This window comes from Actinia tenebrosa, unplaced genomic scaffold, assembly GCF_029948245.1.
Source record: "Actinia tenebrosa isolate PJP-AT-01 unplaced genomic scaffold, QUT_ActTen_1.0 PGA_scaffold9__36_contigs__length_13948895, whole genome shotgun sequence".
NCBI classification, from domain to species: Eukaryota; Metazoa; Cnidaria; class Anthozoa; order Actiniaria; family Actiniidae; genus Actinia; species Actinia tenebrosa.
Genome location: NW_028292586.1, coordinates 4554813 through 4581101, shown reverse-complemented (window position 1 = coordinate 4581101; position 26289 = coordinate 4554813). Strand labels below are relative to the sequence as shown.

General features: G+C 39.2%; 5 protein-coding genes and 1 pseudogene across 8 annotated transcripts; 2 read left to right on the top strand and 4 right to left on the bottom strand.

Moving 5' to 3' along the window:
• The first annotated feature begins 158 nt into the window (after positions 1–158).
• On the top strand, positions 159–5369 carry LOC148904567 (uncharacterized; annotated as a pseudogene). Its single transcript, XR_016118778.1, has 10 exons — positions 159–690; positions 777–1312; positions 1389–1746; positions 1885–2082; positions 2272–2458; positions 2724–2975; positions 3245–3416; positions 3675–3821; positions 3908–4108; positions 4506–5369. The product of XR_016118778.1 is annotated as an uncharacterized LOC148904567 (transcript).
• LOC148904566 (uncharacterized) lies at positions 4884–6441 on the bottom strand. The gene is made up of 3 exons (XM_089024637.1): positions 5917–6441; positions 5556–5810; positions 4884–5282 (listed from the first exon to the last, which is right to left on the bottom strand). The coding sequence occupies exons 1-3, from the start codon at positions 6207–6209 to the stop codon at positions 5126–5128; spliced, it is 705 nt and encodes a 234-aa protein (XP_088880763.1). The 5' UTR covers positions 6210–6441; the 3' UTR covers positions 4884–5125.
• Positions 6442–6644: 203 nt separating this feature from the next.
• On the bottom strand, positions 6645–10061 carry LOC116300796 (uncharacterized). 2 transcript variants are annotated; one of them, XM_089024635.1, is made up of 3 exons: positions 9669–10061; positions 7851–8048; positions 6645–7334 (listed from the first exon to the last, which is right to left on the bottom strand). In XM_089024635.1, exons 2-3 carry the CDS (start codon positions 8019–8021, stop codon positions 6693–6695), a joined length of 813 nt encoding a protein of 270 aa, XP_088880761.1. In that variant the 5' UTR covers positions 8022–8048; positions 9669–10061; the 3' UTR covers positions 6645–6692. The 2 variants fall into 2 exon arrangements, with proteins under 2 accessions (XP_088880761.1, XP_088880760.1); XM_089024634.1 differs by having other exon boundaries at positions 9804–10051.
• Positions 10062–10802: 741 nt separating this feature from the next.
• On the bottom strand, positions 10803–13416 carry LOC116300800 (uncharacterized). The gene is made up of 3 exons (XM_089024636.1): positions 13344–13416; positions 12140–12337; positions 10803–11661 (listed from the first exon to the last, which is right to left on the bottom strand). Exons 2-3 carry the CDS (start codon positions 12308–12310, stop codon positions 11020–11022), a joined length of 813 nt encoding a protein of 270 aa, XP_088880762.1. The 5' UTR covers positions 12311–12337; positions 13344–13416; the 3' UTR covers positions 10803–11019.
• Positions 13417–14122: 706 nt separating this feature from the next.
• LOC116300799 (uncharacterized) lies at positions 14123–25324 on the bottom strand. Its single transcript, XM_089024633.1, has 3 exons — positions 25203–25324; positions 16173–16836; positions 14123–15006 (listed from the first exon to the last, which is right to left on the bottom strand). The coding sequence occupies exons 2-3, from the start codon at positions 16819–16821 to the stop codon at positions 14192–14194; spliced, it is 1464 nt and encodes a 487-aa protein (XP_088880759.1). The 5' UTR covers positions 16822–16836; positions 25203–25324; the 3' UTR covers positions 14123–14191.
• On the top strand, positions 17514–24473 carry LOC148904565 (uncharacterized). Of its 2 annotated transcripts, none has more exons than XR_016118776.1 (2): positions 17514–24323; positions 24401–24473. XR_016118776.1 is itself a non-coding variant. In XM_089024608.1 (2 exons), exon 2 carries the CDS (start codon positions 18124–18126, stop codon positions 23947–23949), a length of 5826 nt encoding a protein of 1941 aa, XP_088880734.1. In that variant the 5' UTR covers positions 17514–17727; positions 17805–18123; the 3' UTR covers positions 23950–24473. The 2 variants fall into 2 exon arrangements, 1 of the variants encoding a protein (XP_088880734.1); XM_089024608.1 differs by having other exon boundaries at positions 17514–17727; positions 17805–24473.
• Positions 25325–26289: the final 965 nt, after the last annotated feature.

The following is a 26289-nucleotide window of genomic DNA, read 5'->3' as shown; positions in this document are numbered from 1 at the left end:
ACTGATTTCAGGATATATATTTTCGGTTCATCATCTGCCTTCTGTTACATGCAGTACTTAGGTAATGGATAGTTGATACCTCGATAGTTAAAGTGTATATCAGGTCTAGAATTTTTTTACGGTTTTGTCATCTCTAGATGATATAGATAAATATTCCAAAAAAAAATTTTCGATTTCGAATTTTTTTCACCTCGAAATCAGCCTTCAAAGTTAGATTTCTGGCGACGCCCAGTCGTGTTGGCCGTGTTTTGGGAGACGCTAATGGACTGGCACTAGTTTTTCTGTGACGTAAATTCGGTGACACAGTTTAGATCGGCCTTTCGAAGTATTGTAAATATGCCTAGTAGGTGCGTGGTTGGAGGGTGTTCAAATATAACGAAGAAAGGCATAAAACTTCATACGATCCCTTATTTTAATGATGACCGACCAATAGCAAAGGCTAGAAGGAAAAGATGGGTCGATTTTGTGTTGAAAAGACGAGCAAAATGGACGCCTACGGCGACTTCGGCAATATGCTCGGAGCACTTTTCTCCAGAGGACTACAGTCAGCGTTACTCTTTCGGAGAAGACGACAGAAAGCTGGCACACTTAGTAAGGGATGAGACCGGAATTGTGTCATACCCAAAACTTTACCCAGTTCCATCGACTAGTTCAGCTGAAGCCAACAATTCTCAAAGAAATCGCCGAAAGGTAAGTCGTCGATTGATAATAAAAAAATGTCACACATATTGGACTATATGCCCCAACTGTAGCACTATCGTTTGTTTACTATATAGATTCTTAGAGACATGATCGCTGCTAGTACTGGTGAGTCCAGAGAAGCCATGGGACCTGTTAGAGAGCTTGAGAATGAAGACAGGTTACCTGTAGACAATGCAGAGGAGCCTGATACAGTAATCAGTGCCGAGGATTGTTCTTCAGCGCGGGATTTCAGCACCCAGACTCCAGATTGCTTGGCTTGCAAAAAGCTCAAAGAAGAAAAACGATTGCTACATAATAAATGCATCGATTTAAAAAACAAGATCGATTCTCTGGCAAAGGAACCCACTCCAAAATCGTCCTGTGGTATTCAGTGTAATTTAACACAGCTGAACGACCATGAAGAAGGTCTTGGAGAAAGGATCGGAGAGAATTTGGAACAAGACGATGAGTATGTAAATATGGAAGTGGAGGAAGATGATGAGGACACAGTTGACTATGACATTACAGAGGAAGAGCCTGAGAGTATCCCTGATGACGTTGACTATCACCCCTACACAGATACAGAGACAGAAACTGAAACGGAGGATGAAGAGCATATGACAGGAAAGAGGTATGGAATAAATTTGATCTTTATAGTTTAAATCTTGACAAAAAATAATTTGTTTTGCTGTTGTTTTGTCTTACAGATTCAATTCAAGCAACTATAGCACTAGAACTGAGCCTAAGTACATTGTCTTCTTGTCCAAGCTGTTATTGTTGTTCTCCTTCTGCCACTCCTGCAAGACTGAAAACCCTGTTGTGACATACCGAGAAGTAGGGACTATGGTCAATATCACTACTACATGCCAAAACCCCAGATGCCCAAAGAAGGAAAATACTTGGAGAAGCCAACCCAACATGACAGGCACTAAGATCCCAGCTGGTAATATTCTCCTGTGCTTTGCTGTCCTAACTGCAGGTGCTTCTGCAAGCAAGGTTTTCAGGCTATTTCAGCACATGGGAGTTGCCTGCATCACACTTACTACTTTCTTTAAACATCAAGGGGTACGCAATGTTTACAAAATGCTTTATTTATAAAAATGATCTATCATAGTTGAATTTAGTTGAGTAATGCAAACAAGGGCTCTGTACCTGAGAAGTAGGAGAATTATTTTCCATGTAAATTTATTTTTTGAATTTTAGGAAAAGCTGTTTCCTTCCATCCTGCTGTTTTGGAAAAAGTACCAAAAAGTAATGCTAAGTGAAGTAAAGTCACTGCCAGAGCCCCTAACACTATCTGGAGATGCCAGGCATGACAGCATGGGGCACAGCGCCAAATTTGGAGTATACTCAATCTTCCTTTGTAATTTGCCGAACATTATTCATTTTTCCCTCGTACAGGTATGTTATCATCATTGGATGTTATGATTCTACTATATCTGTCCTTACTGCCAAAACAGGTAGTGAGAATTAAACTTGTAAAAAAGCACTTTGTTGACTTTACATTCATTATGTTCTGTACACACATTCTTATTTGACTCTATAAGATAATTAATGCTAATCTTTGCATTGTGTCATTGTTCCTTTTAGAGAAATGAAACTGGTAGCAGTACGGCGATGGAGTACGTTGGTTTCAATAGGAGCATCAACTTCCTTCTTCAAATTGGCCTTACAATTGGCACCTTCGTATCTGACAGACATCTCTCCATTGCCAAACACATGCGAGAAAAGCTGCCAAATATTACTCACTATTTTGATCTTTGGCACCTAAAGAAATGTATGAATATCTAGTGGTATTATTATTAATATCATATTTTATTAATTATTGGTGTGACATATTTTAAACCTCTACACCACTTATTTAATGAAGGCAAAGCAAATATTAGTAAATATTTACTACAGTTATCTTTGAATATCTCTTGGTCAACTATACCTGTTTTCATGTCACCTTTGGAGTCAGAATGATTGTTTATGAATACATTTATTCTAATGGCATATGTATATTATGATAATAATAGTAATATATTGCATTTAATTTGCAGCTGTCAAGAAGGCTCTGAACAAAGTTGCAAGAGAAAAAGGATGTGAATTAATCAAGGACTGGATTCAGCCTTGCTTAAACCATCTCCATTGGAGTGCGACATCAACTGTCTGTGGAACTGGAAGAATCATCTGGTCAAAATTCAACTCCTTCAAAAGCCACATTCTTAATAGGCATAAAGATCTACCTGACCCTCTGTTCAATAAGTGCTCACATGCCGATGACATAACACCTAGGAAATGGCTTATCCCTGGTACTCTTTCTCTATTTTTATGTTGATAATTTCAAAATTTGTCACCACTGTTTTGTTCACACGGTTTTGGAAGAGTGATCCAAATTCCATTTCCTGGCCAAATCCCATGCTCTCAAATTAGTTATGTTTTTGAGCAACTCCAATTCCCACTTCTTATTTGCAAATCCCAAACCTGGTGCATAAAATTGAATTTTTCTAGCCCAGAAAAGTTGACTCCTAGTACCTAGCACCTATTTGACTGTTATAATTATGTTATTTTTCTTTATTAGATTCTGTGGCATATGAGAAACTGGACAAAGCATTGAGCAAAAAAGGAATTGTTGCTGGCATTAAACAGGCTTCTCCTTTATCGCAAACAAGTTGCCTCGAGGGATTTCACTCGCTACTAAATCAGTTTTGTCCCAAAATGATTGCATTCTCTTTCCCTGGAATGTATTGCAGGTATCTAGTACTGTGTATAACTTGTATCAATATGTATTTTTGCTATATATATTTTTCTAATATTATAATCATAGTATTATTCTCATATAAAAGCTATCAAGAAATAAGACATAAATGCATGACTAAATATTTGCATTCTTGCAAAAACTTGAATTGCAATATGCAAAATAAAGAAACAAATGAAATCAAACTAAGATATTCGAATAATAAGAATAATAATTTGTTATAATCATTCTCTTTGTTTTCTTTCCTTCCAAGACAAATACTTGCTGTAAGCCACTTCAACTACAATATCATTAGAGAGAAAAAAGAAGCCAGATGGATCAGACCAAGTGAGATTTATTTATCCGAAGTTTAAAAATGGGGAGGCTACTGTAAGAGATGTGAGAATAAAACCAGATTATGGTAAGAATTGCTATTTCAGCACATCTGATTTAACAAAAAGTCAAAAAATACTTGTATACATGTTATTGTTTATCTTTTATCAATAGGGTATGTGGAAGAGATATACATCACTTTTCTCGAAGCATTGCAGAAAGAAGACATGTTAAGAGAGGCACAGAAAGAATTAAAAGAAATGACCCCACCATCAATGAACACGATGCTGGTAAAAGAAAGTAAAACTGTGGCTTTGGAAAAAAAGGAAAAAAGAAAGAGTATGGTTGTAGACAATGTACCACCCACAACACCATGTGAGTAGGATGTTATTTCCCATTGATGTTTCTAAGTTTGAAGAGTGCCATCATCATACCTGTGAAATTTGCTTAGCTGAATAGCACTGAATAGTGCTTACCAAACAAAAGAAAACAAATGAATTTGTGCTAATTATTACTACTATTTAGATTTTGTACTATTTCACTGGTTATACTGACTGCACTCTGTTTCAGTGTTCAAATATCACCAAGTCCTTATTCAGTGCTTTCACTATAGATCTTTCTTCATAATTAGACTGTTGTGTCTAAGTCATGAAGGTTTATTTCTAATATGTTGAATAATCTAACAGTCATAACATAATAGAAGTATAATATAAACTAACAATTTTGTCATCAACTATTCACTTCATGCTAATTTGTGCATTACTTTTATCAGTATCACAGGTACTTGAACAAGAAGCCAAAGCTGCCGAAATGAAGAAAACAAAGAAGATTGGAGAAGGCAGGATAGAGAAATCAATCCCTCATTGCACTCATTGCAAGAATCCCATGAAAGGACACAAGAATGTGAAAGACTGCCCTAAAAACCAGAAAAGCAGTTAATACTCTCTTGCTTTTAGAGTGAAGTTACTAAACCCGTGAAATAGAAATTACTTGTTAAGGTGTAATAGTCAAATAGACACAAAAGAAAACAATGGCATTAGAGTCTCAGTGCTAAGGTGTATTAGTCTACTATCCATTTCACTGGTTTAGTGACTTCACTCTTATATTAATATGTAGAAATGTATCATTTTGTAATACTTTTTACAATTAATTATTTTATAATTTTTTATTATAGTTGTAAGTGCAATACAAAGTGACAAATACAAAACAACCCTCATAAAGGCAATTTGAGTCATTTCTATTAGACCCATGATACAAAGTTGTATAATTAGTGAGGAGAGTCGAAGTAAAACAAAAGAAAACAGTGAATATCTACTACTATGTAGTGCAATTTTTTTCATGCTTCAAGTAAAATCACTCTAATGCAATGTTCTGTTTATAATATAATATGTATCACTCGTTATCTTCGTATCCACAAAAATCGGTGCTAGGAAACTGTTTTCTTATCGAGTGGTATGCACAAGCAGGCAGTGGGATTCTCTTGGATCCTCCTCCTTGATAACCATGAACCAATTGGGTGAATTCCCTGTAAGCTGTTGCACGGAGAAGCCTAAAATATGAAATGATAATTTGTTAGTATATAAACTTATCAAACAAACAAGAATATATTCTTGAAATAAACAACTGTCAGTTACAATTGCTATTTACATCATTATCATGGAAATAAGTAATACTTTAAAACGGCATGGTATGACTTGTAAAGCACGTGAACAGTAAAAGATATAAGAAAATAAGGAAGAAAACATTAGTCATAGTTATCTTACTTGTTCTGGGCCCATGTAATTAAAACTAAGCTTAGAAGAAAAAAAAAGGATTTACTCACTCTTCTTCACTGCCAGTTTGTCTATACTTATATCCGTCGATAGTGCGGTATTTGGCACATGATAAACGTAGGGACCAGCGATTTAAACAAACAGGCTCAAACCCTGGATGTAAGGTCACACAAATGGGAGGTACTTCCAATTCTTCGAGCACTTCGGAAGACTTCAGTGACTCGAGACAACCCTCTATTTCGTGACAGCAATTACACTCTTGAGGTTTTTGAAGTAAGTCTTTCTTGCAATGACCGCATCTACACCTAAAAGAGGAAACGTTTAGATTTGCGAGTTAGTAAAAAAATCAAAACGAAACTAAATATTTTGCAAAAAGAGTGAGCTTGTAGCTAGATCTTGATAGTTACGTACCAAGCGCTATTCGGCGTGACGCCATCAAATCTTTCTTGAAGCTTTTCATTTCTCTTCTCGATCTTTGAAATTTCTTCGTTATATTCACTGAGCCATTCCGCATCAGCAAGTGGTTCTGAAGAATATGGTCCTACCAATTCGTGAGATTCAGACCTGGGGTAGCTATCATCTGACTCGTGTGTTTCAGCATGTTGATGGCATTCGTCCTCTATTTCTCCATCCTCTTCCTCTGAATATATACTTGAAATCTCGCTTTCAGAGCTGCAATCACTCCCGTAATAGTTCGTAGCCATCTTGTGAAATTATATATTGAAATTTATGTTTTTTGAAGGAATGAAAGTCACTAACGGGTCAATGTTTACAATACTTTGTCTACTCGTATCCTTGACAATCGCTTTTCTCGGTTCTCGAATTTACGTCACTAGTTACCAGTCTCCTAAAACACGGCCAACACGACTGGGCGTCGCCAGAAATCTAACTTTGAAGGCTGATTTCGAGGTGAAAAAAATTCGAAATCGAACAATTTTTTTTGGAATATTTATTTATATCATCTAGAGATGCCAAAACCGTAAAAAAAATTCTAGACCTGATATACACTTTAATACCACGCACTGCCCACCTGGATGGGACAAGACCCGGATTTTTATACCTTAGGAGTCATTCCCAAAATTTTCGACAAGCATCCCCGCCTCTCTATATATGAGAGTAACCCACCACCCCCCTCCCCTTCGGAATTTTCGACGAGCATCCCCGCCTCTCTATACCTGAGAGAAATTTTATTCGTTTTGATTACCCTCGAATATATTAATCAAATTCAAAATGGCTCTTCTTGATTCTTCCAATTGCTTTTTCGTATCAATTGTCGCTTTTTTAGTAGGATTACCATTAACCCATCCGTCAATTACGACCCACACCCCAACAACAGCTCCAAGACCACTGATTAGAATAGATCCTGCGCCAGAAACGCCTTGAATTACAGCAAGACCATTCGGCGCTAGCTGCCCTGCCCTCCACACTTGAAACATACCAAATAACGTGGCTATCGTATCGCCCTGCAGGGTTATACTCGCTCCCGCCCCTGCTCTGGCAATATCCATCATACCAAAGCATATTTTATTTGCAGTTGTGATGGGAATCTTTCCAACATCAGAAACTTTTTTGATGATATCTTGAAGCTCTTTCAACTTTTCTTCTGCCTTTTTCAAAAGGATAGCTTTGCTTTCCACGAGCTCTTTGATTTTTTTAGCTTTCACTCTGTTAGAAACAGCGTCACCAACTGTTACAGCCGCGGCGCCTACGCCGGACCCAATCAACCCTACTACGCCAAAAACTGCCAACGGTGTGAATAGGGCAACGGTAGATGCAATGGCGACTCCAGTAGTTGCTGTGTGAACGCTATTGACTGCAGTCTCTTGTACCTAAAAGTATTATACAAGAGAAAATGAAATCCCCGCGCCCCATCACGAGCACTCTGTGGTGCTATTTTTAGAATCATTTATGCTATTTTTAGAATCATTTATGCTATCTTTAGATCATTCATTTTACTGGAGCAGAACATTGGGAACAAAAGCAAATACCTCTACACGTCTTTGTTTGGTGTTCATGCCTGGGCGTGAATTATTAGCTATTTTAAACTAAGTAATTGTCAACTAAATACTAAAACGGGGGCCGCGGAGCATCCTAAAAAGCGTGTGTGGGGTGGGGCTTAAGTTTAAGATTGAGACTAGTATGAGAAAAAGTGTTTTTAGGGGGGGGGAGGGTAAGATTGGACAATATAAGAGACTAGTATGGGAAATGGGAAAAGTGGGGAGGGGGGCAGTAGCCCCCCTGCCCATCCCCTCCTCGCTCGACCCCTGTTCAAGGGCTACATGGCTAGTAATTGTTTTACGGAGTATGACGCGCATTCTATCGTCGAAGTAGTCGATCTATCATACCTGGAGGTTATCGATCCATTCTTGTAACTTTGTGCATATCTCTGGAACAGCATCAGCATATTCTTTCATGAACGGGATAGCCTCGTCACTCGTTTTCATGAACTTTTTTATTAATTTTTGGACTTGGGGATTTTTTTCCAGCCATTGCTCATCAGCTAAAGGCCCTGACATTTTGGCTCGATTTGATTAGAAGTGCTCCTTAAAACAAAATTTAAACTTAAGTATACATTATTCTAATTTCCGTTCACTTGAGAATGACGCTAAGCTCAGTGCGTTGAAAAGTCGTAATCGTTTGCTCTGAACGTTTAAAATGTCTTTTAAAAGTAGTATTTTACTGCGGATTCAAAAGTGAATATGAAGATTCGCGATTCTGATTGGTCGAGAATTACTTAACCAATTATTTTAACTATTCTTCCTCTGATCGAAAACTTTGTCTCATGTAAAGGCGCGATTACACAGAGCAATTTTCTCTGCAACCCGTCGACGCTGTAACCTACAGCGCGATTTGAAAAATGATACGAGACAAATTGAATCAATCGTTACGAAAAGTAGAATTCGTTTCTACTTTTGGCAACGATTGCGTCTCCTTTCACCGTGTAAACGCTCTTGCAACTTGTATCGCAACTCAGTTGTGAGACAAGTTGCAGAGAAAATTATGTAATCGAGAATGAGAAGAATCGGGAATGCTGATTCCGGATTCCTTATGCCGTATTTTCAATTTACAGATTTTTAATTTCCAGATTGCTTTGGCCTGGAAATCATATTTCTAACTTTTCTTACTTTTATTTTATTTATTTCTACACCGTACTCCATCGTTACTTGTTTATAAAATATCATAAATAAACAAAAACATGCATGATATGAAATAATTTCCATCACACCTGATACAATTATTTCATTGTAGTCTGGAAATATAAATGGTCTTTAATATCATAAAGATGCTTCGATATTTCGAATAAAAATCTGGATTTTGGATTCTTTGTCACTGGATTCCAAAATCCATTTCTTTGTGGACAAACAAGGTGAATTATGGCCAAATATTAAAGAGATCAAAGGAGGAAATCCATTTTTTTAGTAATACCGAGGAAATTCATGAAAAATAATGAATCCGGGAAAAAAAGATGAAAAAGAGGAAACAAATTAATTAAAATCATAAAGGCAAAACAAGCTTTTACTATAAGGAGCGTATGAAATAATTTTGGATTTACTAATTTGCATAAAAACATGTTTTCATATTTTGTAGTCATGCAATCGAACTTCAGTACAGTATTTACGATCAATTCAATCCTTAATTTCAACCACTTTTACCAAGTATCAAACGATTTTAAGGAATTTTTACATCAGTAATGAAAATATACTGAAAATTTACAAAGGGTTTCCTGCACTGTAGGTTTACATTGCGATCAGTGAAATGCGACCGTCGACTATGAAATCATGGACCCCTTGGACTCGTTGTCGTATAAGATCAAAGCGCGGCTCGTATAAGTTATTAGGTGTTGTATTAACTATGGTCAGGTCTAACAGTTAAATAAGACATCTATTTACATAAATTCTTACTCCCCACAGAGTACAAACACTAAAAGTATCCAGTACTTTGTACTATTTAGCACTAATTGAAAGAAAGAAAACAATATAAACTAGAATAATTGAATACTATTTAGTACCGTTTTAATAGGTTGCACGCTTTTAGTCTTTGTACTCTTTTCGTTATCAGTTGATACTAGTTTTTTGTTTGTTTTGTTTTTGATAGTACACATATAATAGGCTCTGATAACAGTCCGCTTCAAGCTTTATAGTAATAATCAAAAGGATATTTACCTCGTCTCCCTATGACGTACTGGTGTGGTAGAATCGTAAATATTCCCCCGATGATCATGATTGAATCGATCGAATACTTTAACACTAAAATCGTAAAACCAATCTAAAATCAACTAAAATCAACAGTAGCCTTACCTCAATTATCTGGCTTGGCTTGTTGCTCCAGAAGAACTAAATGCTGACATGTCTCAATCTTGAATTGCTTTAGATATTTCTATAAATGAATACGTATCGTATCCTCCGGTGCAGAACGTCTGCACTATATATTTCATTCAGAATAGGTTGCTATCAATAAGACGTCACATCCGGTAATAGCTGCGTTTTTAATGGCTTGTAGAATCTTGGAGGTTGTTTTGATCTCTTGTTTTCTGGTTTCATGTCGTAAAAATAGTCAAATACAATATTTTGAAGATTTATTTTGACATGTTTTGATTTAACATCCGCTAGTTGCCCTCAGTCAACTGCTCGTTTGGCCCCCAGTCAACTCCAAAAAAGTCACGTGATCAGATAGCAAGCAATACGGTAAACATCACTACGCGAACATTTTGGACAATAGAGTGCAAGCCATATATCTGTGAAATAGCACAAAAACTAAGTAGCACTAAACACATGTATTTCTTTTGTTTTCGATTGTTTCATTGGTGCTATTTTGTACTAATTAGTTAGTACTGTTTCACTTTGATAAATGGTTTTCACTCTGACATTCTTTTAACTCAGCATAAAGAACTTTTTTTCACTGAATAGCTACTATTTGTCAGTATCAACTTAATTTGTTTTTATTTCATGGTTTTACTGCATGCGCTCTATGTAATGGTCACTTCAAAAGTTCGTAAAGTAACATGCGCGTTTGTCCTGTTTTTTTTTTTTTTTTTACTAATTAATAACGTGAATTTTGTAGGCCTTAATAATTAACAAAAATTATTCCTTATGAAGATAAAAACAGATTTTAAAAATGATTGCATAATAATTTATCCCCGCTTACATTTTAGGACTCTATTTGCATTCCACGCATTATTAACTTGCTAGTTCCCGATCTGCGATTTGTTATACCATGCACGTACTGGTGTCACAAAATCTCAGTGTTCTGTGAGGTAATAAGATACCAAAGATTATATTAATGACAGTCAGAATGGCAGTACTGATTTCAGGATATATATTTTCGGTTCATCATCTGCCTTTTGTTACATGCAGTACTTAGGTAATGGATAGTTGATACCTCGATAGTTAATACCACGCACTGCCCACCTGGATGGGACAAAACTCGGATTTTATACCTTAGGAGTCATTTTCGAAGAGCATCCCCGCCTCTCTATACATGAGAGTAACCCCCACCCCCTCCCCCTCGGACATTTCATTCATTTTGATTACCCTCGAGTATATTAATCAAATTCAAAATGGCTCTTCTTGATTCTTCCAAATGCTTTTTCGTATCAATTGTCGCTTTTTTAGTAGGATTACCATTAACCCATCCGTCAATTACGACCCACACCCCAACAACAGCTCCAAGGCCACTGATTAGAATAGATCCTGCGCCAGAAACGCCTTGAATTACAGCAAGGCCATTCGGCGCTAGCTGTCCTGCCCTCCACACTTGAAACATACCAAATAACGTGGCTATTTTATCGCCCTGCAAGGTTATACTCGCTCCCGCCCCTGCTCTGGCAATATTCATCATACCAAAGCATATTTTATTTGCAGTTGTGATGGGAATCTTTCCAACATCAGAAACTTTTTTGATGATATCTTGAAGCTCTTTCATCTTTTCTTCTGCCTTTTTCAAAAGGATAGCTTTGCTTTCCACGAGCTCTTTGATATTTTTAGCTTTCACTCTGTTAGAAACAGCGTCACCAACTGTTACAGCCGCGGCGCCTACGCCGGACCCAATCAACCCTACTACGCCAAACACTGCCAGCGGTGTGAATAGGGCAACGGTAGATGCAATGGCGACTCCAGTAGTTGCTGTGTGAACGCTATTGACTGCAGTCTCTTGTACCTAAAAGTATTATACAAGAGTAAATGTAATCCCCCGCCCCATCAAGAGCACTCTTCGATGCTATTTTTAGAATCATTGATGCTATTTTTAAAATCATTTATGCTATCTTTAGATCATTCATTTTACTGGAGCAGAACATTGGGAACAAAAGCAAATACCTCTACACGTCCTTGTTTGGTTCATGCCAATAAATACTAAAACGGGGGCCGCGGAGCATCCTAAAAAGTGTGTGTGGGGTGGGGTTTAAGTTTAAGATTGAGACTAGTATGAGAAAAAGTGTTTGGGGGAGGGGGGAGGGGGGAGGGGGGCTAAGATTGGACAATATAAAAAACTAGTATGGGAAATGGGAAAAGTGGGGAGGGGGGCAGTAGCCCCTGCCCCACCCCTCCGCGACCCCTGTTCAAGGGCTACATGGCTAGTAATTGTTTTACGAATATATGACGCGCATTCTATCGTCGAAGTAGTCGATCTATCATACCTGGAGGTTATCGATCCATTCTTGTAACTTTGTGCATATCTCTGGAACAGCATCAGCATACTCTTTCATGAACGGGATAGCCTCGTCACTCGTTTTCATGAACTTTTTTATCAATTTTTGGACTTGAGGATTTTTTTCCAGCCATTGCTCATCAGCTAAAGGCCCTGACATTTTGGCTCGATTTGATTAGAAGTGCGCCTTAAAACAAAATTTAAACTTAAGTATACATTATTCTAATTTCCGTTCACTTGAGAATAACGCTAAGCTGATCGTAATCGTTTGCTCTGAACGTTTAAGATGTCTTTTAAAAGTAGTATTTTACTGCGGATTCAAAAGTGAATATGAAGATTCGCGGTTTCCGATTGGTCGAAAATTACTTCACATTTGACAATTCTTCCTCTGATCGAAAACTTTGTCCCATGTTAAAGGCGTGATTACACGGAGCAATTTTCTCTGCAACTTGTCGACGTTGTAACCTACAGCGCAATTTGAAAAATGATACGAGACAAGTTTCATCAATCGTTACGAAAAGTAGAATTCGTTTCTACTTTTGGCAACGATTGCGTCTCCATTGCACCGTGTAAACACTCTTGCAACTTGTGTCGCAACGCAGTCGTGAGACAAATTGCCCCGGGCAAGTTGCAGAAAAAATTGCTATGTAATCGAGCCTTTTGGGGAATCCGGAATGCTAAAGAGAACGAAGGAAATCCATTTTTTAGCAATACCAACGAGGAAGCCTATTAAAAATAGCAATCCGGGGGGAAACGATTTTCCCAATGAGAGTATACGAAAGAATATTTTGGATTACTAATTTGCATAAAAAACATTTTATATTTTGAGATCATGCGTTCAAACTTGAGTGCACAATCTTTCAAAACAAGTAAGATTCAATTTAAAAAAACGTTTACCAAATATCACACCATTATAAGGATTATGTAAATAATGAAGTTATAAAAAATAGTACTAGTTAGCGTGTATATAGTCAAATAGACACAAAAGAAAACAATGGAATTAGGGTCTAGTAAAGTGTATTGGTCTAATATCTATTTTACGGGTTTATTGACTTCTCTGTACAAACAATCTGCAATTATTCGCTTCAAACTCGGAGATATTTACCTCGAATGATCATAAATATTCCCCAATAATTCTGATTGTCGAATAGTTTATTTACTAAATTTGAATCGTAAAACCAAACTAGCCTTACCTCAATTTGACCTTTTTAGCTTCGTTGTTTGTTTAATCTCCAGAGTAGACGTCCGTAGGGTCTGTCACGCAACGTTCCCTCCCCTTTCCCTCTTCCGCAGTCCCTCGCTCGGCCGCTGCACTCTCCGAGCTTAGAGACCGTAAAGGCCGATTTAGACGGTACGATTTTCGCCTACAACTATCGTATACAACACGCTTGCGCCATCCTACAACTCGAGTCGTAGCGTGTAAATCAATCCTACAACTCGCCTACGACAGACGCGAGCGTGTTGTATACGATAGTTGTAGGCGAAAATCGTACCGTCTAATGTACAATGACCAAAAAGTCGGTCCAATAGTCTTAAACCCATCAGTGCCTTCGGAACCAAAAACTCTGTCTCTCTCGTCACAGGTCTTCTGCTTACTTGAGCAGAACATTCCTTTCCAATTGTTATTATGGGCCAATTGAAATCGGCTTGTTTGTCGAGGAGCCAATTAAAAACCTCAATAGAATTTCGCGCCAAAATCAAATCAAATGATTGCTGCATGCTGTCAAATTTTGTGTTGGAACTATAGGTGACAAAGAAGATTTGTAAAAGAAAACTTTACAAGAAACAACGCACTGCTTTCTTTGTGGTTTCGAACCGCCAAGCAACGAAAGAGTGAATGTTTTTGGAAATATTTCATTTGACATTCCGGCCTTGGAAAACCACAGGCAAGCCCAAACAATGTATCCGTTGTGCTGTCTTATGCTGAAAAAATCGTAAAATTTTTAAATTAAAAAAACAACATACCTTGATCTTAACTTGTTATCAGTGGCTTTTAACTTCTTCTAACTATTAATATGGCCACCAGACGTACTCAGAATTACTAAGATTGTGTGTGTAGTGCCATGTCATACATCTTCAGTACAACATCACCTCTACCTATTTTAAATAGAATATCTACAAACTCATCTACTTTTTTTGTTTGGCTGATCATCACCTCAAAAACATCCTCCATAGGGTTTTCTTTTGCTAAATTCCTTATCTGATAGTGGGTCAAGCCAATTTCATCAGCTACCTTGCGATAGTCATTGGCTTTTAGCCTTTGTATGGGGTTAAGCATTAGACATACTTCGTTCTTGACATCATAGGGCATATCTACAACACTTTTACCATATGTTTTATGAATCAGTTCTTTTTTCTCTATTTTTGCCCTTTCTTTTTCAAGATTCATAGGACGGCTTGTATGCCTTCCTGATACTACTACTAATTTTGAGCCAATTGGTCCATCTTCAGACTCCTGAGATACGTCCAGGGCTGGGTGTCTCCAAAGCTTAGGCTGTTCTGCAGTAGGGTTGCCTCCTCCTCCTTCACTCCTTCCAGAGGGAGGCTGTTCTGCAGTAGGGTTGTCCCCTCCTTTTTCACTCCTTCCAGAGGGAGGCTGTTCTGCAGTAGGGTTGTCCCCTCCTCCTTCACTCCTTCCAGAGGGATGCTGTTCTGCAGTAGGGTTGCCACCTCCTCCTTCACTCCTTCCAGAGGGAGGCTGTTCTGTAGTAGGGTTGCCTCCTCCTCCTTCACTCCTTCCAGAGGGAGGCTGTTCTGCAGTAGGGTTGCCTCCTCCTCCTTCACTCCTTCCAGATGGAGGCTGTTCTGCAGTAGGGTTGTCTGTCCCTCTTGCAGGTTCAGCAATTTCTTCTAGTCCTGTTCCAAAACATCATTAATTCATTCATACTTGAATGTAAATTAACATGAAATTTACCAATTTATTAATTCATTCATTCATCCATCCGCACATCCATTCGTTAATTATTTTTTGATTGTACTGAAACTGTCCTTTCTTTCTTTGAATGAATGAATGAATGAATGAATAAATGAATGAATGGATAGATGAATAATTAAATGAATGAATGTATGAATGAATCTATGGATGAATGAATGGATGAATGACATTACATTTATGGAGGGAATGAATAAACAGGGGCGGATCCAGGAATTTTAGAAGGGGAGTGATGATTACAAATTTACCAGGAATTCGAGGTAAAGGAGAGTGACTGTTACTAACAATAATACTGAGAAATTTGAGCAAAAGGGGGGTGACTAGTCACCCCTTATACCACTCCTTGATCCCCCTGATAAATTTTAGTATTTCTGTTTTGAAGGAGGCAGAAATGGCTAAAAAATGACAGGGAAGAGGGAGAAACAATGCAAAAATATACGGAGAAGGGAGAGTCGGCACAAAGATCAGAGAAAAGGGATAAGATCACTATTATTCAAATTAGCAGTAAATTTGTTTGAAGAGGAAGAAATGGTCAAAAAAATTGGGAAGGGAAAGAGATGGCATAAAAAATAGAAAGGGGAATATTAAAGCCCGGGGGGTACTCCCCTATATTTGCTATACGGGTATGTGCCACCCTATAGGGTATGGTTTTTCGGCTTTTGGGTCTGGGGTAGGGTATCATTTTTTGACATTTTGTCTGGGATAGGGTATCATTTTAGTCTGGGTTAGGGTCAATGATTTGGTCATTTTTGTCTGGCGAATAGGCTACGCTTTCTGCCGGCACAAAAACAATAAAAACGTTAGTAAATATTGATTGCAATCTGTTGAAAAACCCTCTTTTCCGTCTTTTAGTCTGGGATAGGGTGTACAATTCTTAGTCTTAGTCTGGGGTAGGGTATGTAAAATCAAAATTTTAGGTCTGGGATAGGGTCAGGGTTTTGAGGTCCTGGTGGCACACCCCTACCCAAGTTGGGGTGGTAGTACCCCCCCCCCCCCGGGTATTAAAATGACTGTTTCTCTCTGCTCTATTATATACCAATGATTCATAAAAATACTTAGTAATGTGATTTGATTTACTTATTTACTTTACCTTTTAAAAGGAAACAATACTTCTTAATTCTACCGTTCTCCTTCTTGTAGCATCCCATCACATAGCTTTCATAGGTTGATGGACGAATCAGTAGAACACCCTGCTTTTCCAGCTTGTTAAATTCCTTGTCAAACCGACAATATTTGAATGAAGTCTCGTCTTTTTTGAATCCACAAAAGGAATTCTCCCTAGGTGAAATTTGGCTTGAATTGTTGTGTAAGAGGAGGTTTGAGCTCCATTTTTTTAAAAAAGAAGACTTTTGGAATTCTTTTAATTCTGGACAAGGAATGACAAAATAGTTATCACTGTGATAATTTTCAAAAATCGTTTTACTGTTATCCTTATCTACCGAAAACTTTTTTCCTTGTTCCTTTTTATAACGGTGAAGTTTCACCTCAATTTTCGTACTGTTTTCATTCACTTCTCTTCTACATGAGTGGAACCAAGGCACAAAAATGAAATACTCCATTTCAATATTTGTTTCCACTTTAAGAATATTTCTGAGGCTTTCATCTTTCTTTGACAGATGTATAACACAACCCACCAGCTCTACTATTTTGTTGGTACTTCCATCTATCAGTCCAACTTTGGCTATTCCTTGGGTATCATCTGGTTGATTTCCAGCTATAGTTTCTGCATAGCTCAGCATATTGAGTGAATAAATCTTCAGATGGGTATGCAAATAAGAATACAAATAATTTTACATTGAGGTAATAACATTCTACAGAGTTTATTACAGATCAAAGGCAGATTATGGGATGGTTTGAGCCATGCAATTCAACCAGCCAGGCTTCCCCATTAGACCTCTTTACCTTGAATGTAATGTTTTATAATAAATTTCCCATCTCAGTCCAGGTAACATTCTCTAGAGTATCATTACTTTGTTTAATGGTTGCACATGAGAAGCCACATGAATATAATTTATAAATATATTCTTGAGAATATAATTCTTTGTTTAAGTTGTATCCATATATTCATGTGTTTTCTCATGCACAACCGTCAAACAAATGAACAATACTCTATATAGCAAATGACACAGTGTGAAATGGGAAAACATTTCACCCAAGGTAAACTGAGAGGTCTATTATATCATATCCACAATCCACGATTTAAAATGAAGCTTCTTCAGTTCTGAATTGCATTGGTCTTCCTGTGTTCAATGCAGAAATGGTTCAGATCACACCATAGGAACCACAGAGGGGAAGAGGCTAGGGTGCTTTAGTCTCCAAACTTTTTGTTAACATCCACTAAATAATCAATCTACCTTTACCCCCCTTCACAACCCATTTTAATCTTTTGAATATGAGCCTTTTACATTTTCCAATGTACAGTAAGCTCCGGTCCTGTACACGGTCCCTGTTAACTAGTTAATCTTTTACAAAGTTTTTTATTATATGATTAAGTGACTCGATACCTCAGTCAATCAATCTATGACACGTGCTTTTTCAGTAGTATCATATAGCTTTCTCGACGCTAACTACACCGTATTATCAGTCTTCAATCTATCAAAATTCTACCTTCTTTCTCAATCTTTATCCTATCCACGTACATCAAAGTAAGTGAATTTATTGATCTTGTAATAGCTAGCATAATTGATCTTAAATTAATGTTGTGTTTTAACCTGTATTTCAGTTCGAACCAGTTTCTTAGTTTCTTAAGATCGTAACAATATCTACCGTCAATAAATCTACTCTAGTCACTGCAACTGCGTTCGAATGGTGTACTCTATGGTTATCTACTAAAGGCTATCTTCTATCAGTGGTTGTAGACTACATTTAGTTCGAATTTGGTACGTATAGCTGTGTTATTTACGACTGTACATTGCTGTATAACTTCTACTTCGCCGTACTTGATTTCGTTGGAATGATCGGAATGCTGTATGGTTCAAAGGAACATTGATAACCGCATGGTCAAAGGAATGATCGGAATTCAATAATCTGCCAATCCAATAATGGAAGAACTGCGACAACTGAAACGAGCTAGGAGCGCCGCCAAAGGGCTTATTACAAAAACACAAAATGAAATCAAAGAAATGCTACTCAGCGTCGACAATTTAGAATCCATAAAATTGAAAATTCCCGAACTGGATGACGCGATGGACAATTTTCGAACTGCTCACGAAACTTACCACGCCAATCTGTCTGACGAATGCGATATAGAAGAATCCCATGAATACTTCGAAGCAGAGATGACAAGAGTTTGCGATTTAAAACGAAGAATAGACTCTATAGCCACAGCATCAGAGTTGGAGAAGAAGTCATGCGATCCAAAGGTCGATGACGACAACGCCAGTGTCACGTCTCATCGCAGCTCACGTTCGTCAAGGTCAAATATCGCCGCACGAAAGGCAGCGTTGAAAGTTCAAGTGACGCTTCTTAAAAAACGACAAGCACTTCAAGAAGAAGAACTGCGTTTGAAACAGAAAATGGAACAATTGGAACTGGAAACAGAAATAGCAAAGGCCACCGCCGAAGAAAATGCCTACGAAGGTGAGAGCAGTTACGAGACAGTTTCCAATGAATCGAGCGGCGAAGAAACAGACGAGGACAGTACGGAAGAAAACGGAGATTTTAAAAGGCCTAAGACACCATTAACACCACCACCGATGCTCAACTTACCAGCCGACCTTAAAATATCAATCAACGAGAAGAAGACAGAGGACTTGAAGAAGGACATCAAGATAAAATCGGAAAACGAAGAAGCTATTCTTAGCGCGATGGCGGCCCAGAGAATGCAAGCTCAACAAATAGAGAGCCTACTGGTTCAGCAACAGCGACACACCCTTGCCTTGATGCTACCTCAGCCTGAGGTACCAACCTTTGACGGAAATCCGATAGAATATTGCAGCTTCGTCCGAGCCTTTGAGAATATCATCGAGTCCAAAACGGAGAGCGACAATGCAAGATTGTACTATCTTGTACAATATACAGCTGGAGACGTACAGGAGCTGATGCGGAGTTGCCTTTCAATGCCCCCCGCAGAAGGCTATCGCGAAGCCCGAAAACTTCTTAAGCAAAGATACGGCCAAAGCTACAAAATAGCAGCATCGTATGTTGGTAGACTAACCGAAGGCAACCCGATAAAGACCGAATCTGGCGAAGCACTGCGTAAGTTCTCAACCCTTCTCACGAGCTGCAGGAACACCCTAAGAGAGATTGGATTTTCGAGTAAAATAGAAAACCCGGACACGCTGAAGCGCATTGTGGACAAGCTGCCATACGGGTTACGCCTGAAGTGGCGCGACATCGCAGATAGGATCACCGAAAGGGACGGAAGAGAAATTACCATTGACGATGTAGCCGCATTCGTGGAGGATCGCGCGAGAATTGCAGCCCATCCAATATTCGGTGACATGTCAAACAACAGCAACCTGAATACAAACAAGCCAAGAAGTTACAACGAACGAAACACTAGGAGAACAATGTCGTTCGCAACTCAAGTCGACGCGAGAACATCTCCAAACAGCAATAACAAGAACAGCGAATGTCTCAATACTACGACGTCTCGGAGACTTCCAGAATGCCCGTCATGCAGCAATAATCACTGGCTTTCTCAGTGCTCCGTCTTCAGAGGAATGAGCTTAGAAGAAAGACACAAACTTGTTCGCAACAAGAGATTGTGTGACAACTGTCTTACCAATGGTCACGTAGCTAATTCTTGTTCAAAGGCAAGCTTTTGCAAGGTGGATGGATGCACACAAAAACATTCGACCTTTCTTCACCCAAAGTCGAGTACAGCTAAAGAATCCAAACAAGATGGCGAGGCAACAAGCAGTGATTCGAAACAAACCACCAACCAAAGTTCCTCCCAGGTTCGAAACGGCTATGTCAAGAGTCACCCAACAGTCCCGACCCGGAAGATAATAGCCTTGCCTATAGTTCCTGTGAAGGTCAAGGCAAGAGACTCCAACAAGGTAGTACAAACGTACGCGTTCCTGGATGGGGGATCAAATACCACCTTTTGCACAGAAAGACTCAAACACATGCTCAATGCCCAAGGAAAGGAAACCACTTTATCTATCACGACGATAGAGAAGGTCAACAGCAAAACTGAGACAACAGTTCTTGGCCTAGAGGTATCAGCCCTGGATGGTACTGGCCATCTAGAAATTCCTACCGTATTCTCCATTGCGAATCTTCCTGTCTCGACAGAAAGTATGGCTAGTCAAGTAGATGTAAACAGTTGGCAACACTTCAAAGGTCTTAGTATACCAAGCATCAATGCAGAGGTCGACTTACTGATTGGCAGCGACGTTCCCAGAGCCCTGCAACCGGAGGAAATCAGAGCAGGATTAGAAGGAGAACCATACGCAATGAAGACCATTCTAGGATGGGCGGTTGTCGGACCACTGAAAAATGGAGCCCACGAATTCCACATGTCGAACTTTGTTCAATCTGAAGCAAATCTCGAACATCAATTTAAGAGTTTCTGCAATATGGAGTTCAACGACTCACAATACGACAACAAGAGAACTATGTCAATGGAAGACAGGCGAGCTCTAAAGATCATGGAGGAAACTATTTGTCGTAAAGATGGGCATTACGAGTTGGCGCTGCCTTGGAAGAATGACGCGCCCTCTCTTGAAAACAACAGATGCCTTGCTATGCACCGTCTTCTGCTCCTGAAGAAACGACTCGGGAAGGACCCCAAGCTACACGAGATGTATTCAAGATTCATCGACAATCTGCTCGAGAAAGACTACGCCAGAAAGGTCACTGACTGTTACGTCGCCACGAATGTTACCTGGTATCTGCCTCACCACCCTGTGTTCCATCCAAAAAAAACCGACAAGGTCCGCGTCGTATATGACTGCTCAGCTAAGCATAAAGGCAAAGCATTGAACGATGAGCTTCTACAGGGGCCGGACCTTAACAACTCTCTGATTGGGGTGCTTACGAGATTCCGCGAGGAACCAATTGCCCTCATGTCAGACATTGAATCAATGTTCTATCAGGTACGAGTACCGGAAGGAGATCGTGACGCTCTACGATTTCTATGGTTTAAGGATGGAGATCTCGAAGGTGAAATAGAAGAGTTCCAGATGAATGTCCATCTGTTCGGAGGAACTTCATCGCCTAGTTGCGCAACGTTTGCTCTACGCAAGACAGCTGACGACTACTCAGGAGAATTCAGTACACAGGCAATCGAGACAGTTAAGAGAAATTTCTACGTCGACGATTGCCTCAAGTCTGTGGCTACCGAGAAAGCTGCAGTTCATCTCGCTAAAGAGCTGCGTGATCTATTGGCAAAGGGAGGCTTTCGTTTGACAAAGTGGATGTCAAACTCCGCTGCGGTTCTCTCGACAATCCCAGAACAGGAAAGAGCGCCTTCTACGAAGACTCTGGACTTCGATTCTACATGCATTGAGAGAGCTCTTGGCGTTCAGTGGAAAGTCTCATCCGACACCTTTGGATTCGCTATCGTTATCAAGGACAGACCCGCCACCAGACGAGGTATACTTTCGGTAGTCAGTTCGATTTACGACCCGCTGGGATTCGTTGCTCCATATACGCTACCGGCTAAGCTGCTGCTCCAAGACCTGTGCCGCCAAAGACTAGGGTGGGATGATCCTATGACAGAGGCAGACCTTCAACGCTGGCAGAGCTGGTTGCAAGATTTACCACATCTGGAAAGCTTAGCTATCCGTCGTTGCTTCAAACCAGACGGATTCGGTGAAGTCTCATCAAGCCAATTGCACCACTTCTCTGACGCTTCTCAACTAGGCTATGGAGCAGTAACATACCTCAGACTAGTCAATCGAGAAGGGAGAATTCACTGTTCTTTCGTCAATGGCAAGTCGAGGCTAGCACCCCTCAAACCAGTTACCATACCGAGGTTGGAGTTGTCTGCGGCTGTTCTCTCCACTAGACTCGATCAGATGTCTCTCAAAGAGCTTTCCATCCCAGTGCTAGAAGATTCGAGATTTTGGACCGACAGCACATGCGTACTTGCATACATCGAGAATGAGGACAAACGATTCCATACGTTTGTAGCAAACAGAGTGACTGCAATACGCGAGAAGTCAACAAGGACTCAATGGTCGTATGTCGACACAAGGTCCAACCCTGCAGACGATGCGTCAAGAGGTTTGTCGCCTAAAGCGGCCTTAGGAGATAACCGCTGGCTGAATGGTCCAGGCTTCCTTTGGAATTCAGAAGAGAACTGGCCTCGACGTCCTGCTGTGAAACTGGAAGATAACGACCCAGAAGTGAAGAGGGAAGCAGTAGTCAACGTTATCTCCACAGCGGAAATGAACGGGGATATGGTAAAGCGCTTCGAACGGTTCTCCAGTTGGACCCGCCTGCGCAAGTCCGTTGCCTGGATGTTGCGGTTGAAGTCAAATCTCCGTAACCTGTGCCGCAAGCGTCGGGCTCAAGAGACTGTCAACACTTCGAACAAGCTGGATCCGATAACAGTGGACGAGATGAATGCGGCAGAAAGGGAAATCCTCAAGTTAGTGCAGAAGTCGGCCTTTCCCGAAGAGGTTGTCGCTCTATCTTCACGTAATTCCACAGTGTTGCAGTCAAGTTCTATCTACAACCTCAGTCCTCAGCTGATTGATGGCCTGATATGTGTAGGAGGTCGTCTGGCGAACGCACCGATAGACGAAGATCACAAGCACCAAATTATTCTCCCTAGCAAGCAGCATGTCACCGAGCTGTTGATTAGACACCACCACGTTACTAATGGTCACTGTGGCGCAGAGCATGTTTTATCTCATCTAAGACAAAGATACTGGATTGTCAAGGCCCGAGCAGCGGTGCGCCGTGCCATCGGTACATGCTTCTTTTGCAGAAAGAATCACGGCAAACCACAGCAGCAAAAAATGGCGGACCTGCCAAGAGACCGCGTGACTCCGGATAATCCACCGTTCACATCCGTCGGGATTGACTTCTTTGGACCGTTCTTGGTACGTCGTGGAAGAACAACAGTAAAGAGATACGGCGTGATCTTCACTTGTCTTACCGTACGAGCTGTTCATATAGAAATTTCACACAGCCTAGATACAGATTCCTTTATAAACACGCTAAGGCGATTTATCGCAAGAAGAGGCCCACCTAAAGAAATTAGGACGGATAATGGGACGAACTTCGTCGGGGGCGAAAGGGAACTTCGCGAATCGATCCAATCAATGAATCAGCAAGCCATCCACGACGCGCTTCTAGCAAAGAATGTAAAGTGGACATTCAATCCACCTTCAGGCTCGCACCATGGCGGTGTGTGGGAGCGATGTATCAGATCGACCAGGAAGATTCTCCAAGGACTTTTAAAACAACAAACCATCTGCGACGAAACGTTATCCACCCTGATGTGCGAAGTAGAAATGATCATGAACAGCCGCCCACTTACAAAGGTTTCTGAAGACCCGCGAGACCTTGAAGCTCTGACTCCCAACCATCTGCTACTGCTACGTCCAGGTTCGACCATTCCCCCAGGTATTTTTGCAAAGGAAGACGTCTACAGTCGGCGAAGGTGGCGACAGGTGCAGTACCTAGCCGACGTTTTTTGGAGGAGGTGGGTGAAAGAGTACCTGCCCAGTCTACAAGCCCGCCAAAAGTGGATCAAAAAGCAACGGAATCTGCAACCCAACGACGTCGTGATGATCGTTGATGATACCACACAGCGATTTTCATGGCCACTAGGCAGAGTACTAGAAGTTTACCAGAATAGTGTGGATGGCTTAGTACGGTCCGCTAAAATAAGGACGAAGACATCGACGCTTGTACGTCCAGTCAGTAAGATTGTACTTCTGGAGGAAGCAGATGTTGCAGCCTAAAAAAAGGACTCTACGATATACTATTGTGCAATGCACGAGGGACACTAACTTTGAACTCTTAGTTTATTACATACCATTTACGATTATTATTGTTACCGTTCAGTTTTCTTGTCCTCCGGCCTTTATCCTTATAGTTTATTGTAAAGGCAGTACTTAGCGCCTTTAAGGGGCCGGAATGTTAACTAGTTAATCTTTTACAAAGTTTTTTATTATATGATTAAGTGACTCGATACCTCAGTCAATCAATCTATGACACGTGCTTTTTCAGTAGTATCATATAGCTTTCTCGACGCTAACTACACCGTATTATCAGTCTTCAATCTATCAAAATTCTACCTTCTTTCTCAATCTTTATCCTATCCACGTACATCAAAGTAAGTGAATTTATTGATCTTGTAATAGCTAGCATAATTGATCTTAAATTAATGTTGTGTTTTAACCTGTATTTCAGTTCGAACCAGTTTCTTAGTTTCTTAAGATCGTAACAATATCTACCGTCAATAAATCTACTCTAGTCACTGCAACTGCGTTCGAATGGTGTACTCTATGGTTATCTACTAAAGGCTATCTTCTATCAGTGGTTGTAGACTACAGTCCCATACCTCAATGCTAATGAGTCTGAGTAGAGATGAATGGAACATGTCTTAGTCTGCATGTGTTGTTACAAAAATTTCATGGTTTGACTGCTGACCTTCATTCAATAATGTGACAAACCCCTTCCCTGACTCCATATTTTTCTAAAAGTAGAGGGGAAGGGACAGCCCTCACCTTTTGCTATTACTAATGACCCTCCCATCTGAATCCCAACCAACCTCCCCCCCCCCCCCCCCCCCCACAATATAAAGAACGTGCTCTTCCCTAACAAGCTTTTTTAAAAACAATTGCTAACTTGTTCTCATCTTTAAAAAATTTATGACGCAAATCTAAGAGTCAACTCTCAACTTTTAGTATATTATTAAATGCATAATTTATCGTTCCCCACCTTGTAACTTTTTAGTCATTGGAACGACAAGTCGACAAAGAAAGCTCACTTCTTTCCGTCCCACCTCAAGTAAGTCTTAACAGGATAAGTAGAAAGAAAGAATTCAAAGTTTTTTTCAATCAAAAAGAGTGAATTCAACGAGAGAGAGACGTCTTTTATATTTTTAGTTTTGAACAACCAAGTCACTGACAAGTCTGAGACATGCTTGTCTTTTCGTTCTCTTCGAATCGGCGCGGTTTCCCCGAAATCAATATTATTTTTAAAGGCTTACCTTCTTTATGCTTTATCAATTGCAAGACAGAATATAAAGTTTTCAAATAGTTGTCTTTGAAGATGTGTGAAGGCTAATAAAGTTTTGGTTTCCCAGAAATCTAATGGGCTAGAATCGGTACACACAGGTAACCCAATAATAAATTATGTGCTTGGAATTTGTGAAGTATTTCCGGGCACAAAACACTCTGAACCACTCTGAACCGGAAATAGTAATCATTGTGAGCCTTAAGTCCATTGTGGCCGGAAGTAGAACTTTTGCACTAGATTAGCATAAGTTTTTCTCATTTTAAACATTTATTATAATCTAAGATATTATCAAATAGATTATTTACTTTGACAAAAGAAGAGCAACAACAACAACAACAACAACAACAATTTATTTGTACTTAATTACAATTACAATGATATCATATATATATGATGCAATTACAATTACAATGATATCATACATATATGATGCAATTACAATTACAATGATATCATATATATATGATGCAATTACAATTACAATGATATCATATATATATGATGCAATTACAATTACAATGATATCATATATATATGATGCAATTACAATATTACAATGATATCATATATATGATGCAATTACAATATTACAATGATATCATATATATGATGCAATTACAATTACAATGATATCATATATATATGATGCAATTACAATTACAATGATATCATATATATATGATGCAATTACAATATTACAATGATATCATATATATATGATGCAATTACAATATTACAATGATATCATATATATATGATGCAATTACAATTACATGATATCATGTATATATGATGCAATTACAATTACAATGATATCATATATATGATGCAATTACAATTACAATGATATCATATATATGATGCAATTACAATTAAAATGATATAATATATATATGATGCAATTACAAATTACAATGATATCATATATATATGATGCAATTACAATTACAATGATATCATATATATATGATGCAATTACAATATTACAATGATATCATATATATATGATGCAATTACAATTACAATGATATCATATATATATGATGCAATTACAATTA